Source organism: Aegilops tauschii, chromosome 3, assembly GCF_002575655.3.
Source record: "Aegilops tauschii subsp. strangulata cultivar AL8/78 chromosome 3, Aet v6.0, whole genome shotgun sequence".
In the NCBI taxonomy this organism is placed as follows: domain Eukaryota; kingdom Viridiplantae; phylum Streptophyta; class Magnoliopsida; order Poales; family Poaceae; genus Aegilops; species Aegilops tauschii.
Genome location: NC_053037.3, coordinates 577077609 through 577094574, shown reverse-complemented (window position 1 = coordinate 577094574; position 16966 = coordinate 577077609). Strand labels below are relative to the sequence as shown.

The window sequence follows — 16966 nt, the reverse complement described above, 5'->3', positions numbered from 1 at the left end:
ATAATTGAAGGAATCATCATTTATATAAGTAAAAAACTATAGCTGAACAATAAGTCACGGAATAATAGCTGCAGGGTGGAGCGGCCTCAATAGCAGAGGTAGTGGCCACTATTTAAAAGCTTGATGCAATATTACCTAGTTACCTGGTACTCCCTCTGTAAACTAACATAAGATTGTTTAGATCACTACAGCGATTGAATGAAATTCATCAAGGTTTGTACCTTGTTGATACATACTACTCAATAGTTCACAAATCGACACTAACCAGAGTAAATAATGCAGAAAATTGCGCTGTTTCATTCTCGCTAGAAGCCTAGAACTGAACCCAAACACGCAAAAAATTCACCAAGAGGAATAAACTCAAGGTTAATTAGCCCACAGGAGTACCCAAGCACTTTTTCGGGTGGTTCTATACAATGTAAATGACGCTGTTCTATACAGGCAGGCTACTGGCAATAACCCCGGTATGTTCAAAACCGTCTCAAACTAATTAATAACAAACGATGGTGCTGCTAACAGGGATGCTCCTGCAAGATTTATGTATATAGCTGCCCTTCAACTCTTGGCGAAGACTGAGGCACCCAGCGGCTTGGATTTCCAACATACTCCAACTCATAGGCGCAAGAGGTAGCCGAGGGATGTGCCGAGAAGCGCCACATAGACCACAAACAGCAACGGGAAGCCTAGCTGACTCTTTGGGGTTCCCTTCTTTAAAAATACCTGCCCAAGCCAATGCCTTATGTTATTAGAAACTAATAGACGCAGATCAACAGGTAGTCATAAACAATGTTTAGTAACCAAAAACATCTGAAATTTCAAAGCGAATCAGATTCAATTCAAGAGCAAATTTGTCTGCAGTGTGCTGAAATAGCATCCGATAAATACTGCAAAATACACAACACATATACCTCGGTATACACTACTTGAGAAACAATAGTGACAGTGGCCATATATTTCAACAAAATAGAGAATTCAACAAAGAAGAATCACATTTTGTCCTGAGACTCTTTCGGAGCATGCTACTACTTATTTTAGTTTCCTACATACTTAATATTTAGATTACTTGACCAACACTTTTAGTTTTTTCGAATAAATGTGTCATGAGTAACAGATTATTTTCTGCAAGAAACAGATCTAGGACGCATGATACCATACGGAAATCTGACAACATACTCATGGAACTGCCACCTGGATTGTTTTATGTGCAAGGCTTAACATGAAAGACCATAGTAGTGTCTTGCATAACTGCAATGAATGACCCTCGTGGTAATTGCTAAGACATTAGGGACATTGTGTTGTGACATGGAGGGGGTTAAGGCCTGGAAGAAGGCGCTTTTAGTTTTTTCTGCTTCTTTGTGAATTAGAGGCTAGAACCCAATCCCTAGAGCAGCAAAGGATGTACAGGTTTTATGCCACAGTTGATAATCCATTAAATAATGTTTTGTTTTGAACGACCAAGATATTCTGTTATTGCAGAATAGCGGAACCTGGACAATGTTGCTTGTATGAAGAAAAAAGAAGAATCTAGATGTTTCTGTGAACAAGTCATACCATCTCTTGCTGCAGCCTATCCCGCTCCTGGGTTGTAGTCCTGCTCTCTTCTCTCAGTTTTATTATCATCTTTTCAGCCTACAAAACAGAAGTATAATATTGTTTCACGTGAGAGGGGTAATTCTCCAAAATGTAAGCAATCTGAGATAATAAGACAACATAAGCTCTATTGTCTCATGAGGATCTTATCAAGAAACTTGTTTGAACGATCCAAACACATTTTATGGTGGTCAACTTACCCCTTCCAATTTTGATTCAAGGTTGTTGAGTTTTGACTTCAGATTCTGAACATCTTCCGTCACCTGTTACATATCGATACAAGAAAGAGGTCAATTAAAATAACCTCGGTCTCTGGAAAATGAAAAGATCCGGACTATAGCAGTGTCGAGATCTCCAGGTATATCATAGTTAAAGTGCATTATGCATAATAAACTTACCCTACAAAACTGTTTCTAGCTTAATTTACGTGGAGAATAAATCCATTTACAAAAACCTACAGGATTTTCTAGCTAGGGCAAGGTAGTCAGATAATACAGGCAGCACTTGCCCAAAGTAATACCAAGTTAGACAAATTTGTGGCCACTAATTTAAGCTGATTCCAGCTATTATTTTCAGTAATTTTTCCCCTACAACTGTACTAAAAAATCCGAGTGATTTATACTTTAGACCATTTAGCTAGAAACATATAGGTTTCTATCAAAATCTAGCCAGTCTCAAACTAGGTTCCACTTGGGGGCTGTGCAAGATCTTGTCACCCAGCATTACAGTAACAGAACATGTTTAAAAGCCTTATGTTCTTTTTTGTCTTATTAAGTTAAAGATAGGGAAAATAGGCATAAATAAAACTACAGGATGGATACTTACATGAGATAATTGATGATTCTGCACACTGAAAAAACCTCGGTCACTTACGGCAACAGTTTCTTTCGGAAGAGTTTCTTCCAGAGGAGACACCTTTGAAGTTACAGTCTCTTCCTTCAGAGGAGAAAGTTGTTCAATGGTAATTGCAGACGAATCCTTTATAGGGGGAGGAGATTCATGTTTTAGAGAGGGAGGAGATTCGTCTTGTAGAGGGGGAGGAGATTCTGCCAAAATAGCAGGTTCTTCATGCAGTAGCACAGGAACTTCTTGAAGGATTGGAGACTCCCTGACAGGGGAAGGTATGTTAGGAACAACAGCTGAAATTTTCTCCTGGGGGGCAGGAACCTTTTTCTCCATAGCTGGCACTTCATTCTGAACATTTGGTGTATCTTTTAACACCGGAACCTCAACTTCCGCATCAGTGCTGGGGACATTATTTATCAGTTGCTCCACAGGAGGACGAGATGCATCAACAAGGACAACTCTCAATTTACTTTCCTCAATATATGCATTGGTTTCTTTGGAGAACTGTGGAAAAGAGTTAAGAAGATGAGGACAAGTAACATATAAGGAATATTATGCATGTAAAGTTTCTCAACTATGTGCTTAGTTACTTACAAAAGCAGGAATGAGGTCATCATCTGATGTACCAGGAGGAACAACTGTGGTCTGCACCAAAAATTTGTCTTTTAATTGCATGTCTGGTGGCGCAGTACGCTGTGCTTGCATGGTAACTGCATTTAAGAGGCGATAAAAATAAACAAATCAAGAGGAATATAACCGAAGAAACCAAACAGAATCAAGGCATGAATAGTTGAATGCAAGACAAACATAATTGTATAATTGCTACCCTCTCTCACAAGCAAGCACATTATGACATGTTTGCTTTAAGGAACGGATGGGTTGGTCCATCATGTGTTCATGCTATGATTTTTGTGGGATGACCCGTTTCCTCTTTTTTTTAAGTGTTGTGCTTATGAGGAACGAGGTGGCGATGGACCAACTTAGTTCATTCCATAAACCAAAAAAGAAGATGAGAAAGCAACTTAACTAAGAATGAGCCCACTTACATAAATACAGAATGAGTCAAAAGCAATTCAGCTTTAGAGAGTAGTTAAAAATCAACAAGTTGTCTATCACTATAAGGTATCAATAAGATCAGTAGCCGTAGTGTACACACCTGTGAAATCACATGTTGCCCTTGGAAGGATAACTCCAATATTTGGTCGGACGCAGTATCTTTTAGGGGAAGTTGTCTTAACCTAGCAATTTCAAAATGGTGATCAGATGCTGCAGTTTCATTTATGCTCAAACCATGATCATCCAATTGAAAATAAAAAGCAACAGAACAGACAGTGTTTAGACACCAACCGGAAATGGCCCCTCTGCTACTATAAATAAGTATTACTTTACCATTTTGAGATAAATGCATCATGCATTTTCCCTACATTGTACATACACATACCTAGTAAACTGAAATGTGCCTTTGCACAACATGCGGATGTACAGTACAAGGCTATTAAATCAAGCTATCAAGATTGTCATCGGAAAAAAGAAGGGGCAAAAACCTTGAAAGCGACATATTCATCAGATTTGTTGACAAGATGGACAGAACATGAACTCTGCTTCTTCAGCTCAACTGACAAAAATAAAAAATGAGAAAACCAAGTCAGAATTTTATCCAGATAAATGGCGACTTGATATATTATACTGAAAATAAATTCACTCAGATTTTTTTGGGCATTCTGCAAATTATACATGATTATCAACCATAGGCATAGAAATTCAGAACTGCATGAAACAAAATAAGCACAACAAGTAGGAAGTAGCCACACTAGAATCATATGCTGAGAGTAGGTGCCAGCACTGAGACATTTTGAAATGTGAAGAATTAAAGATCACTCGATTTGCACTTATTAACAGAGTACATTGTATGATTCATAATTTTATAGGAAACCAATAGTAAAAACTTAATGGGAAGATTTTCCATTTCACTAGCGGCCCACTTCCTTTTATCAGTAGCATGTGCATCACTGCATCAGGACATTAACAGGTGCAACAATGAATGCACCGCGTCCTGCATTGCATAGTGGGATACTAACTTTATAATCTTTGTAAGCCTTAGCTCCCATTTGTGTCATCACAATCAGTGGAGTGAGCGAGCTACTCACACTGAGCTGAGTATGTGCCAACTGCCAACTACCGAGAGAGAGACTTTACAACTACCAGCATCACAAAATCTACCTGTCTGTAACCAATCGAACCGAAAGGCAGCAACCAACTAATAACATGGTGGTAGCGTAACAGCTTTAGAAACACAAAGCCAAGCTTGAATATAAAAATTACAGGAAAGAACTCTGTCATTTATTTTACAAAATACTACTGCCGGGCTCGCTCAGAAGAATACATCCATTCCTGCCTTCCTTATGCCCTCAGGTTCAGGATACGAAAAGATTACCTAAACCTCGAAAAATGTGGAACTAATCTGATAAAACTGATGTTTACAAATCTGTTACCTCCGGACTTGGTGTTGGTCCGTTCGGTCACACCAATTTCCAAATCAAATCCCATCTTCCATATCGCAGCACAACCACAGAACAAACTAGATAGCACTTGACACTAGTCCAATCAATCCCAAGGGAACGAACGCACACACCAAAAAAACTATCGGAATAAACCACCAATCGACTGAAGGAGTTGCGGATTACGCGGCACATACTGAAATGGCCGAATCCGCGGCCGTGCGAAACATCGAATCGGCGCAAGCGGGGCGAGAGGCCGCGCACGAACGCGCAGCGCCGGCTGGACTAATTCGTCGCCGGAGACGGATCGGAATTAATAAGTAATCACAGAGGGGGGGAAATCGTGCGCGCAGGCTTACAGGTGAACTGGAGCTCGCGGGGCTGGATCTCGACGACGCCCTGGCCCATCGCCGCCACGAAGAGGGTCAGACGGCAGCGCCTCGCAAGCGAATCAGAAAACCGCCGCCGCCGCCTAGCCGCTGCCGATTAATCCGTCCCCCGGTAGGCAGGAGGAGTAGTGGAGGAGGGTTGGGGGGTTTGGACGGGGGCGGGGAGGGAGGGAGGAGTTGGAGTGAAGAGGGGAGAAGACGAGGGTGAGGGGGATTTGAAGGCGACGGGCACTTCGTCGCCGTCCTCCCCCTTCGTCGGCGGGTTTGACGAGGGGGCGGTTGCGACTTGCGACTCTCTCTCCCTCTCTGGGGACGCGGAGCAGCAGGGGAGGGGCGAGGTTTTCCAGGGTGAGCCCGGTGGGGTGGGGGTGGGGCCACCTTTTGTGGGTGTGGGGGCTGCGCATGATTGCTCTCTTTTGCACATTGGCCCCCAAGAAAAGGCTATAATCTACGTACTCCTTTCACTCCCTATAAGATTCAAAAAACAGGGCAATACGAAAAACGCTACTGCCTCTTGTCCATATTAATTGTCGCCAATTTTGTTTGTACTACTCTCTCCGTTTCTAAATATAACTTTTTTCTAGACATTTCAAATGGACTACAACATACGGATGTATGTAAACATATTTTAGAGTGTAGATTCACTCATTTTGCTCCATATGTAGTCACTTGTTGGAATCTCAGACTTATATTTGGGAACGAAGGGAATAGTATTTTATAGGGCCACTCAAAACCTCTTGAAACGAATATTTTGTTTTTTCTGTGATCCAGTCAAAAACAAATCAAAATCTTGCATGATTCAAATGAGCATGTCATTCCAAAATCGTTGTCTCTATTGTCGTGCTTTTAGACCCCAGGTGAATCAAAGAAGTCTTACCTACAAAATCAACACGCATGCAAAATACTAGCGAATTAGGAAACCATAGTGATCATCTTGAAAAACGTCTCTAGAGCGGTTTGAGCCAGTGGAATTTTTTCTTTGAAATCAAAACGGTTCATGTGGCAACGATTGAGAAACTCACCTGAGGGTGAAAAGGTTCCTCTAGTTGGCGTTTGAAAAATTATATTAAATATTTAAGAAATAATAATAAGGATTCTAAACTTGTGAATCAAACGACCTACATAGGTCTCAAGAATTAGAGTCCTCTACAAATCCATGGAAATTTATTCAAATCAAAGAAGACCAGCATCTCGCTCACCGACATAGGCAACGTGGATTTGCACTTCATTCAAAACAGAAGGTTTGTCTGCACTTTAAATTATACATGTAATCACGACATTGTGGCCCTACCAAGGGGGGTTAGTTGAGACCACACATGAACGATCCAGGTAATGAACAATAAAAGGCACATAAAGTTACAACTCGTTTGGACTGAAAGGTCGTTAGCAGAGCAATATTGTTATGTGGCGCTACCTGTGGGCCATGCTATCGTAGACAATGGATAAGGGTTTGAAATGTTGCACCTTTTTAAAAAAAACCATCACCCACTTTATTCAATAGATAAAATAGATACATCGTCTGTGAGGAAGGTTACAATTTCATTCGGTGGTTCCTCGAGCCAATCAAAAGTCGTAGAAAATTTAGCTAATCTAGCTAGTTAGTGAGCGACCTTGTTTACTTCTCTATTACAATGTTCAAACCTAGAAATAGGAAAATCACAAGCAAGATGACAATAGTTGTCGAAAATCACCACCACTGCATCCGCAGAACATCCTCCACGGTTCATGGTATCAATGACATTCAGATTGTCGAAGTTAATAACGAGGCGATTGCACCCCAACCTTTGCACAAGGGACAAACTGTATCGGAGCGCCAAGGCTTCCGACCTTCCGCCTCCAAGATATCTGCGCACAAGTCTATCTTCCCATCCCCCCTATAATGAAAATTCCTCTATCATCCCTAAGGACCGCCTCAAGAGTGCCCCTGAGCTCATCATGGTCAAAAGAAGCATCAAGAAGTGCCAATCTCAAGGGATAGAAGAGATGCAGATATCAAGATCATCTCAAGAAGGCAATGGGGCCCCGAAACCCGCATCCCCGCGGGTTTTTACCCTATTAGGGATGGGCATGGGCCAGTTTTATATCCCCATGGGGTTGTTGCTTGGTAAATTTTAAAACCCGTCTGGTTTTGTGGGTGCAAACCAGTTCCAATACTACCCGCACCCGCAATCCACCAAACCTGTGAAATATATGACACCTGGCCCTCATAATAGACCTGGGCTGGCCAAAATCCTATCATCCCGCCGCTCTCTCTCGAAAATTTGACTTCTAGTCGCTAGGCTGCCACACTCCAACATCTAAACACTAGGCCTAGCCACAAAAATGTTGTTTTTCTGAAATGTTGTTGATGTTTTTTCTTATCGCTCACGGGAATGGGTTCCCCACGGGTACAGAAAACCCAACGGGGACGGGGATGGTAAAAAAAATTGTCCCCGTGTACGATGATGGGGACGGGGCAGGCTTGGATTTTTGTCACGGGGACGGAGATGGGCAAGCAAAACCTTGCGGTTTTCGTCCCCATTGCCATCTTGAATATCATCTATACACAAAAGCCATTTTTAATTTTTGCATGACGCAATCCTTAATTTCCTCCATCAAGATACCACCACTGTAGAACTTTTAGATCTATGTTCCTTTGGGAGAAGTTCGATGTGATGCCAACGAATGCATGAGCTTTAAGTGACCTTTCACTGTTTGCCAAAAAAACAACATGGAATTGTATGACATCATGTCATTAGAATAACAGACCAAATTGGAGGAACATATATTTGAATGCATACGAAGTTATTCTTCTTTTACAAAATAAAATGAAGAACAAGGAATGATCAACCTTCTCAAAGACACATACTACTGAATTCCCACCAAAGGAGAACCACCCATGTTGGCGGAGACATGAGGAGTTAGACCATTGAACTATTAACACACGGAATACAATATCGTCGCCAAAAGGGCATATGCAAACTCCGTCTCCCTTATAAACATAGTCGACCTCCTGACAACATATGATTGCTACTAATAAGAATAAATGCACATTGGAGAAGACACTCGTTGATAGGACATACGTTGTAATTTCCTAATACTTCAAACTAGGCTAGGAAATCTTCATGTAGCTAGAAAGCTCTATTGGGATATTAATTAGACATATGAAGATACTTACAAATACTAAAATTTTAAATAATAACACATATAACCATCATGTCGTATATCTAAGTGGCACAGATTATTGTACAAGGATGTGATTTTGTTGTAATTTAAGCTTGCATATGTTTAGAATAACTCATTTCAAGAAACAACTCAAACTAAAAATAAAATATTTTTCATGAAAAATGTTCAACTTTATAATGAGTATTTGTAATCATATTTGCTTGAATCGTGCAAGAGACAACTTTGTTAGTAGTTATGTGCTTAATGTTTGTGATACATTAGAGGAAAACAAATAAGATTGTGTACTTTGTATCATCAAAAAACTAACTGAAACTAAACTCAAATAGAGCTATAAAAATAAAAAAAATCAGTATAAATTATCATGTCAGATCATCTGTGCTATCTCTACCCAGTATCGGGGATAAGTCACAACACTATTAGCCACCACAAAAAGTTAGAAGCATTTCGAAATCGGCGTCCTCTGGTATGCAGGAACATTCCACGCCCGACAGGAGCTGGGTTGCGGGGTTGCTGGGCTGGGCTTCTCTCTCTCTCTCTACAATTCTTTTCTTTCTAGTTTCTTCAAGCAGAAATACAAATTGAAAAGCACGGGGAGTTTTGAGAGTGTTGAGGCTGAGACAAATATATCTCTGGACTGTTGAGATAAAATGCACAATTTAAATAAAATGCTCTAGTATTTTAAGACAAAAATAAATCAAGTTTGAATTCATTTTTGAATATGTCCAATACATTCCCAAAAGGGCTGAAATTTGGTGAAGAGGCATTTGACATTATTTAGAGAATTTAGGGAAATTGTGAACATTTATTTGAAGCAGAAAAAAATTCCACTTGCAAATAAATTGAAGAATTTAAGAAGAGAAACAAGGACATGTTCATGCATGGGTTATATGGACTTGGGTGGAATAAAATTGATGCTTGAGTGCAAGAAGGCAGAGAAGGGGTGATCACACACAAGCAAAATGGAACAAGCATAACATGGCATGATGGATGCAATGCATAAGCAACACAAAGAAGAACATCGTGCACAAAAGGAAATGAAACATGCAAAACAATAATCATGATGCAACATAAATTATGCCAACATGGAATCCACTCATGACAAGATGGTTTAAGGTTACAAAATATGGAGCATCACACTTGGACTGTTACAATTAGAGACGATGAGGTAAGACTGGAGGAGGAGGAAGAAGAGGAAGAAGAAGAGGAAGAGGAAGAAGAGGAAGAAGAAGAAGAAGAAGAAGAAGAAGGTACGTTGGATGGCTCACTTACCTTGGCCCCGAAGTTGAGGTGGAAGACGCCACCGTAGGTGAGGAAGAGCTCATAGAGCGGCAGGAAGAAGGCCTCCCGGCGACGGAAGCTAGCCACCGGACTGCCCATGGGTGCTCCGGCTCCCTGCGCAGGGCTCTTCGCTGTCGTGCCCCGGCAACGTATCGTATACTCCAGCTGCTCTGATTCTTGACAAGCACCACTACAACTCATCGTCAAAGAGAAGATCGGCAAAAAAATCCAAGCTTCAGTGTGGCAACGCGGCTGTGGGAAATGAGATAGCGCTCCGTGGGGGAAGCAAGGCGGCACCGGTGGCGTGGGGTGACGGGGGGTTGGGAGGAGGGAGAATACGGCGTGGGCCGGGAGGGGAGGTGGTGGAGCATTGATACGTCTCCGTCGTATCTATAGTTTTTGTTGTTTCATGCCAATATTATACAAGTTTTACATACTTTTGGCAACTTTTTATATGATTTATTGGACTAACCTATTAATCCAGTGCCCAGTGTCAGTTCCTGTTTTTTTGCATGTTTTTGTATCGCAGAAAATCCATATCAAATGAAGTCCAAATGCAATAAAATTTCATGGAGAATTATTTTGGAATATATGTGATTTTTGGGAGTTGGAATCACCGCAAACGGAGGCCCACACAGGGCACAAGACACCAGCGCACCATCCTGATACGTCTCCAACGTATCTATAATTTTTGATTGTTCCATCCATGCTATTATATTATCTGTTTTGGATGTTTAACGGGCTTTATTATACACTTTTATATTATTTTTGGGACTAACATACTAACCAAAGGCCGAGTGCAAATTGCTGTTTTTTTGCCTATTTCAGTGTTTCGCAGAAAAGGATTATCAAACGGAATCCAAACGGAATGAAACCTTCGGGAGAGTCGTTTTTGGAACAAACGCAATCCAGGAGACTTGGAGTGGATGTCAAGGAAGCAACGAGGCGGCCACGAGGTAGGAGGGCGCGCCCAGGGAGGGTAGGCGCGCCCCCACCCTCGTGGGCCCCTCGCGGCTCCACCGACCTACTTCTTTCGCCTATATATACTCATATACCCCGAAAACATCCAAGAGCACCACGAAACCCTATTTCCACCGCCGCAACCTTCTGTACCCGTGAGATCCCATCTTGGGGCCTTTTCCGGCGCTCTGTCGGAGGGGGAATCGATCACGGAGGGCTTCTACATCAACACCATAGCCTCTCCGATGATGTGTGAGTAGTTTACCACAGACCTTCGGGTCCATATATAGTTATTAGCTAGATGACTTCTTCTCTCTCTTTGGATCTCAATACAAAGTTCTCCTCGATCTTCTTGGAGATCTATTCGATGTAATACTTTTTGCGGTGTGTTTATCGAGATTCGATGAATTATGGGTTTATGATCAAGTTTATCTATGAACAATATTTGAATCTTCTCTGAATTCTTATATGCATGATTTGATATCTTTGCAAGTCTCTTCGAATTATCAGTTTGGTTTGGCCTACTAGATTGATCTTTCTTGCAATGGGAGTAGTGCTTAGCTTTGGGTTCAATCTTGCGGTGTCCTTTCCCAGTGACAGTAGGGGCAGCAAGGCACGTATTGTATTATTGCCATCGAGGATAAAAAGATGGGGTTTATATCATATTGCTTGATTTTATCCCTCTACATCATGTCATCTTGCTTAATGCGTTACTCTGTTCTTATGAACTTAATACTCTAGATGCATGCTGGATAGCGGTCGATGTGTGGAGTAATAGTAGTAGATGCAGAATCGTTTCGGTCTACTTGACACGGACGTGATGCCTATATACATGATCATGCCTAGATATTCTCATAACAATGCGCTTTTCTATCAATTGTTCGACAGTAATTTGTTCACCCACCGTAGAATTTGCTATCTTGAGAGAAGCCACTAGTGAAACCTATGGCCCTCGGGTCTATTTTCCATCATATTAATCTCCCGCTAACGTGCTATTTCTGTCGCTGTTTATTTTGCAATCTTTACTTTTCAATCTATACAACAAAAATACCAAAAATATTTTCTTATTATTTCTATCAGATCTCACTTTTGCAAGTGGTCGTGAAGGGATTGACAACCCCTTTATCGCATTGGTTGCAAGGTTTTTATTTGTTTGTGCAGGTACTAGGGAGTTGCGTGTAGTCTCCTAAAGGATTGATACCTTGGTTCTCAAAAACTGAGGGAAATACTTACGCTACTTTGCTGCATCACCCTTTCCTCTTCAAGGGAAAACCAACTCATGCTCAAGAGGTAGCAAGAAGGATTTCTGGCGCCGTTGCCGGGGAGATTTACGCACGAGTCAAGACATACCAAGTACCCATCACAAACTCCTATCCCTCGCATTACATTATTTGCCATTTGCCTCTCGTTTTCCTCTCCCCCACTTCACCCTTGCCGTTTTATTTGCCCTTTTTCGTTCGCCTCTTTTCACTTGCTTCTTGTTTGCTTGTGTGTTGGATTGCTTGCTTGTCACAATGGCTCAAGACAATACTAAATTGTGTGACTTTTCCAATACCAACAACAACGATTTTCTTAGCACTCCGATTGCTCCTATTACCGATGCTGAATCTTGTGAAATTAATGCTGCCTTGTTGAATCTTGTCATGAAAGATCAATTTTCTGGCCTTCCTAGTGAAGATGGCGCTACTCATCTAAACAACTTTGTTGATTTGTGTGATATGCAAAAGAAGAAAGATGTGGATAATGATATTGTTAAATTGAAGTTATTTCCGTTTTCGCTTAGAGATCGTGCTAAAACTTGGTTCTCTTCTTTGCCTAAAAACAGTATTGATTCATGGAATAAGTGCAAAGATGCTTTTATCTCTAAATATTTTCCTCCCGCTAAGATCATCTCTCTTAGAAATGATATTATGAATTTTAAGCAACTTGATCATGAGCATGTTGCACAAGCTTGGGAGAGGATGAAATTAATGATACGTAATTTCCCTACACATGGTTTGAATTTATGGATGATTATACAAAAATTTTATGCTGGATTGAATTTTGCTTCTAGTAATCTTTTAGATTCGGCCGCGGGAGGCACTTTTATGGAAATCACTTTAGGAGAAGCTACTAAACTCCTAGGTAATATTATGGTTAATTATTCTCAATGGCACACCGAAAGATCTACTAGTAAAAACGTTCATGCGATTGAAGAAATTAATGTTTTGAGTGGAAAGATGGATGAACTTATGAAATTGTTTGCTAATAAGAGTTTTTCTTCTGATCCTAATGATATGCCTTTGTCCACTTTGATTGAGAATAATAATGAATCTATGGATGTGAATTTTGTCGGTAGGAACAATTTTGGTAACAACGCATATAGAGGGAACTTTAATTCTAGGTCGTTCCCTAGTAATTCCTCTAATAATTATGGTAATTCCTACAACAACTCTTATGGAAATTTTAATAAGATGCCCTCTGATTTTGAGACTAGTGTTAAAGAATTTATGATTTAGCAAAAGAATTTCAATGCTTTGCTTGAAGAAAAATTGCCTAAGATTGATGAGTTGGCTAGGAACGTGGATAGAATTTCTCTTGATGTTGATTCCTTGAAACTTAGATCTATTCCACCTAAGCATGATATCTATGAGTCTCTCAAAGCCATGAGAATTTCCATTGATGAGTGCAAATAAAGAACCGCTAGGATGCGTGCTAAAAAGGATTGCTTTGTGAAAGCGTGTTCTTCTAGTTTTCATGATAATAAGGATGAAGATCTAAAAGTGATTGATGTATCCCCTATTAAATATTTGTTTTCCAATATGAATCTTGATAATGATGGGACTGTAGATGAGTCAACTTTAGTTAAAAGGCATCCCAATGATTCGGAGTTTTTAGATCTTGATGCAAAAATTGGTAAAAGTGGGATTGAAGAGGTCAAAACTTTAGATAGCAACGAACCCACTATTTTGGATTTCAAGGAATTCAATTATGATAATTTCTCTTTGATAGATTGTATTTCCTTGTTGCAATCCGTGCTAAATTCTCCTCATGCTTATAGTCAAAATAAAGCTTTTACTAAACATATCGTTGATACTTTAATGCAATCTTATGAAGAAAAGCTTGAATTAGAAGTTTCTATCCCTAAAAAACTTTATGATGAGTGGGAACCTACTATTTTAAAATTAAAGATCATGAATGCTATGCTTTGTGTGATTTGGGTGCTAGTGTTTCCACGATTCCAAAAACTTTGTGTGATTAGGTTTCCGCGAATTTGATGATTGTTCTCTAAATTTGCATCTTGCGGATTCCACCATTAAGAAACCCATGGGAAGGATTAATGATGTTCTTATTGTTGCAAATAGGAATTATGTGCCCGTAGATTTCATTGTTCTTGATATAGATTGCAATCCTACATGTCCTATTATTCTTGGTAGACCTTTCCTTAGAACGATTGGTGCAATTATTGATATGAAGGAAGGGAATATTAGATTCCAATTTCCATTAAGGAAAGGCATGGAACACTTTCCTAGGAAGAAAATTAAATTACCTTATGAATCTATTATGAGAGCCACTTATGGATTGCATACCAAAGATGATGATACCTAGATCTATTCTCGTTTTTATGCCTAGCTAGGGGCGTTAAACGATAGCGCTTGTTGGGAGGCAACCCAATTTTATTTTTATTCCTTGCTTTTTGTTCCTGTTTAGTAATAAATAATTCATCTAGCCTCTGGTTATATTTGGTTTTATGTTTTAATTAGTGTTTGTGCCAAGTTAAACCTATAGGATCTTCTTGGATAACAATTATTTGATCTTGCTGAAAAAGTCAGAAACTTTCTGCTCATGAAAACAATTGTTAAAAATCACCAGAAAGTGATAAAATACTGATTCCAATTGCTGTAGATCAATAAACAAATTATACAGGTCTTCCTATTTTGGTAGATTTTTCCGAGTTACAGAAGTTTGCGTTTGTTACTGATTACTACAGACTGTTCTGTTTTTGATAGATTCTGCTTTTCGTGTGTTGTTTGCTTATTTTGATGAATCTATGGCTAGTATCGGGGCGTATGAACCATAGAGAAGTTGGAGTAAAGTAGGTTTAACACCAATATAAATAAAGAATGAGTTCATTACAGTACTTTATTGTGGTAGTTTGTTTACTTGCACTAACGGAGCTCATGAGATTTTCTGTTGAGTTTTGTGTTGTGAAGTTTTTAAGTTTTGGGTAAAGATTTGATGGATTATGGAATAAGGAGTGGCAAGAGCCTAAGCTTTGTTGGAAATATGCCCTAGAGGCAATAATAAAATGGTTATTATTGTATTTCCTTGTTCATGATAATTGTCTATTGTTCATGCTATAATTGTATTAACTGGAAACCGTAATACATGTGTGAATACATAGACCACAACATGTCCCTAGTAAGCCTCTAGTTGACTAGCTCGTTGATCAATAGATGGTTATGGTTTCCTGACCATGGACATTGGATGTCATTGATAACGGGATCACATCATTAGGAGAATGATGTGATGGACAAGACCCAATCCTAAGCATAGCACAAGATCGTGTAGTTCGTTTGCTAAGAGCTTTTCTAATGTCAAGTATCGTTTCCTTAGACCATGAGATTGTGCAACTCCCGGATACCGTAGGAATGCTTTGGGTGTACCAAACGTCACAACGTAACTGGGTGGCTATAAAGGTGCACTACAGGTATCTCCGAAAGTGTCTGTTGGGTTGGCACAAATCGAGACTGGGATTTGTCACTCCGTATGACGGAGAGGTATCTCTGGGCCCACTCGGTAATGCATCATCATAATGAGCTCAATGTGACTAAGGAGCTAGCCACGGGATCATGCATTACGGAACGAGTAAAGAGACTTGCCGGTAACGAGATTGAACGAGGTATTGGGATACCGACGATCGAATCTCGGGCAAGTAACATACCGATAGACAAAGAGAATTGTATACGGGATTGATTGAATCCCCGACATCGTGGTTCATCCGATGAGATTATCGTGGAACATGTGGGAGCCAATATGGGTATCCAGATCCCGCTATTGGTTATTGGCCGGAGAGGTGTCTCGGTCATGTCTGCATGGTTCCCGAACCCGTAGGGTCTACACACTTAAGGTTCGGTGACGCTAGAGTTGTTATGGGAAATAGTATGTGGTTACCGAAGGTTGTTCGGAGTCCCGGATGAGATCCCGGACATCACGAGGAGTTCCGGAATGGTCCGGCGGTGAAGATCGATATATTGGACGAAGGGTATTGGAGTCCGGAAGTGTTCCGGGGGTACCAGGCTATGGCCAGCATGACCGAAAGGTGTTTCGGGAGCCCCGGCAAGTGTTGGAGGGCCTCATGGGCCAAAGGGGAAGGGGCAAACCAGCCCACTAAGGGGTGGTGCGCCCCCCAAACCCTTTCCCACGTTACTTGGGGAGGTGGGGCGCCTCCACCTAGCTTGGGAGGCAAGCCTCCACCTGCTTGGCTTGGGGGGCAAGTCTCCCTCGGATTTTCCCTAGGGAGGTCCAATCTACTTGGCCGCCGCCCCCTAGGGGAAACCCTAGGGCGCCTCCCCCTCTCCCCTTGCCCCTATATATAGTGGAGGGGTGGGAGGGCAGCCGCACCTCTTCCCTGGCGCAGCCCTCCCTCCTCATACACCTCCTCCTTCTCCTCCATAGTGCTTAGCGAAGCTCTGCCGGAGAACCACGAGCTCCATTGCCACCACGTCGTCGTGCTGCTGGAGTTCTCCCTCAACTTCTCCTCTCCCCTTGCTGGATCAAGAAGGAGGAGACGTCCCCGGGCTGTACGTGTGTTGAACGCGGAGGCGCCGTCCGTTCGGCGCTAGATCGGATCTTCCGCGATTTGAATCGCCGCGAGTACGACTCCATCAACCGTGTTCTTGTAACGCTTCCGCTTAGCGATCTTCAAGGGTATGAAGATGCACTCCCTCTCTCTCATTGCTAGCATCTCCTAGATTGATCTTGGTGACATGTAGGAAAATTTTGAATTATTGCTACGTTCCCCAACAGTGGCATCATGAGCTAGGTCTATGCGTAGATTCTATGCACGAGTAGAACACAAAGTAGTTGTGGGCGATGATTTGGTCAATTTGCTTACCGTTACTAGTCTTATCTTGATTCGGCGGCATTGTGGGATGAAGCGGCCCGGACCGACCTTACACGTACTCTTACGTGAGACAGGTTCCACCGACTGACATGCACTTGATGCATAAGGTGGCTAGCGGGTGTCTGTCTCTCCCA

General features: G+C 41.3%; 1 protein-coding gene across 1 annotated transcript; it reads right to left on the bottom strand.

Moving 5' to 3' along the window:
- Positions 1-341: 341 nt before the first annotated feature.
- Positions 342-5679, bottom strand: LOC109762229 (uncharacterized). Its single transcript, XM_020321049.4, has 8 exons — positions 5294-5679; positions 3981-4051; positions 3593-3674; positions 3031-3146; positions 2416-2940; positions 1791-1853; positions 1552-1629; positions 342-720 (listed from the first exon to the last, which is right to left on the bottom strand). Exons 1-8 carry the CDS (start codon positions 5340-5342, stop codon positions 613-615), a joined length of 1092 nt encoding a protein of 363 aa, XP_020176638.1. The 5' UTR covers positions 5343-5679; the 3' UTR covers positions 342-612.
- Between the last annotated feature and the right edge of the window lie 11287 nt (positions 5680-16966).

Excerpts from the sequence above, each read along its gene's own strand:
- LOC109762229 (XM_020321049.4), bottom strand. The coding sequence starts at position 5,342 with ATGGGCCAGGGCGTCGTCGAGATCCAGCCCCGCGAGCTCCAGTTCACC. Across the intron at positions 4,052-5,293 it reads CCGCGAGCTCCAGTTCACCT|TTGAGCTGAAGAAGCAGAGT; the intron begins GTAAGCCTGCGC and ends TATTTTTGTCAG. Across the intron at positions 3,675-3,980 it reads ATGAATATGTCGCTTTCAAG|GTTAAGACAACTTCCCCTAA; the intron begins GTTTTTGCCCCT and ends TGAAATTGCTAG.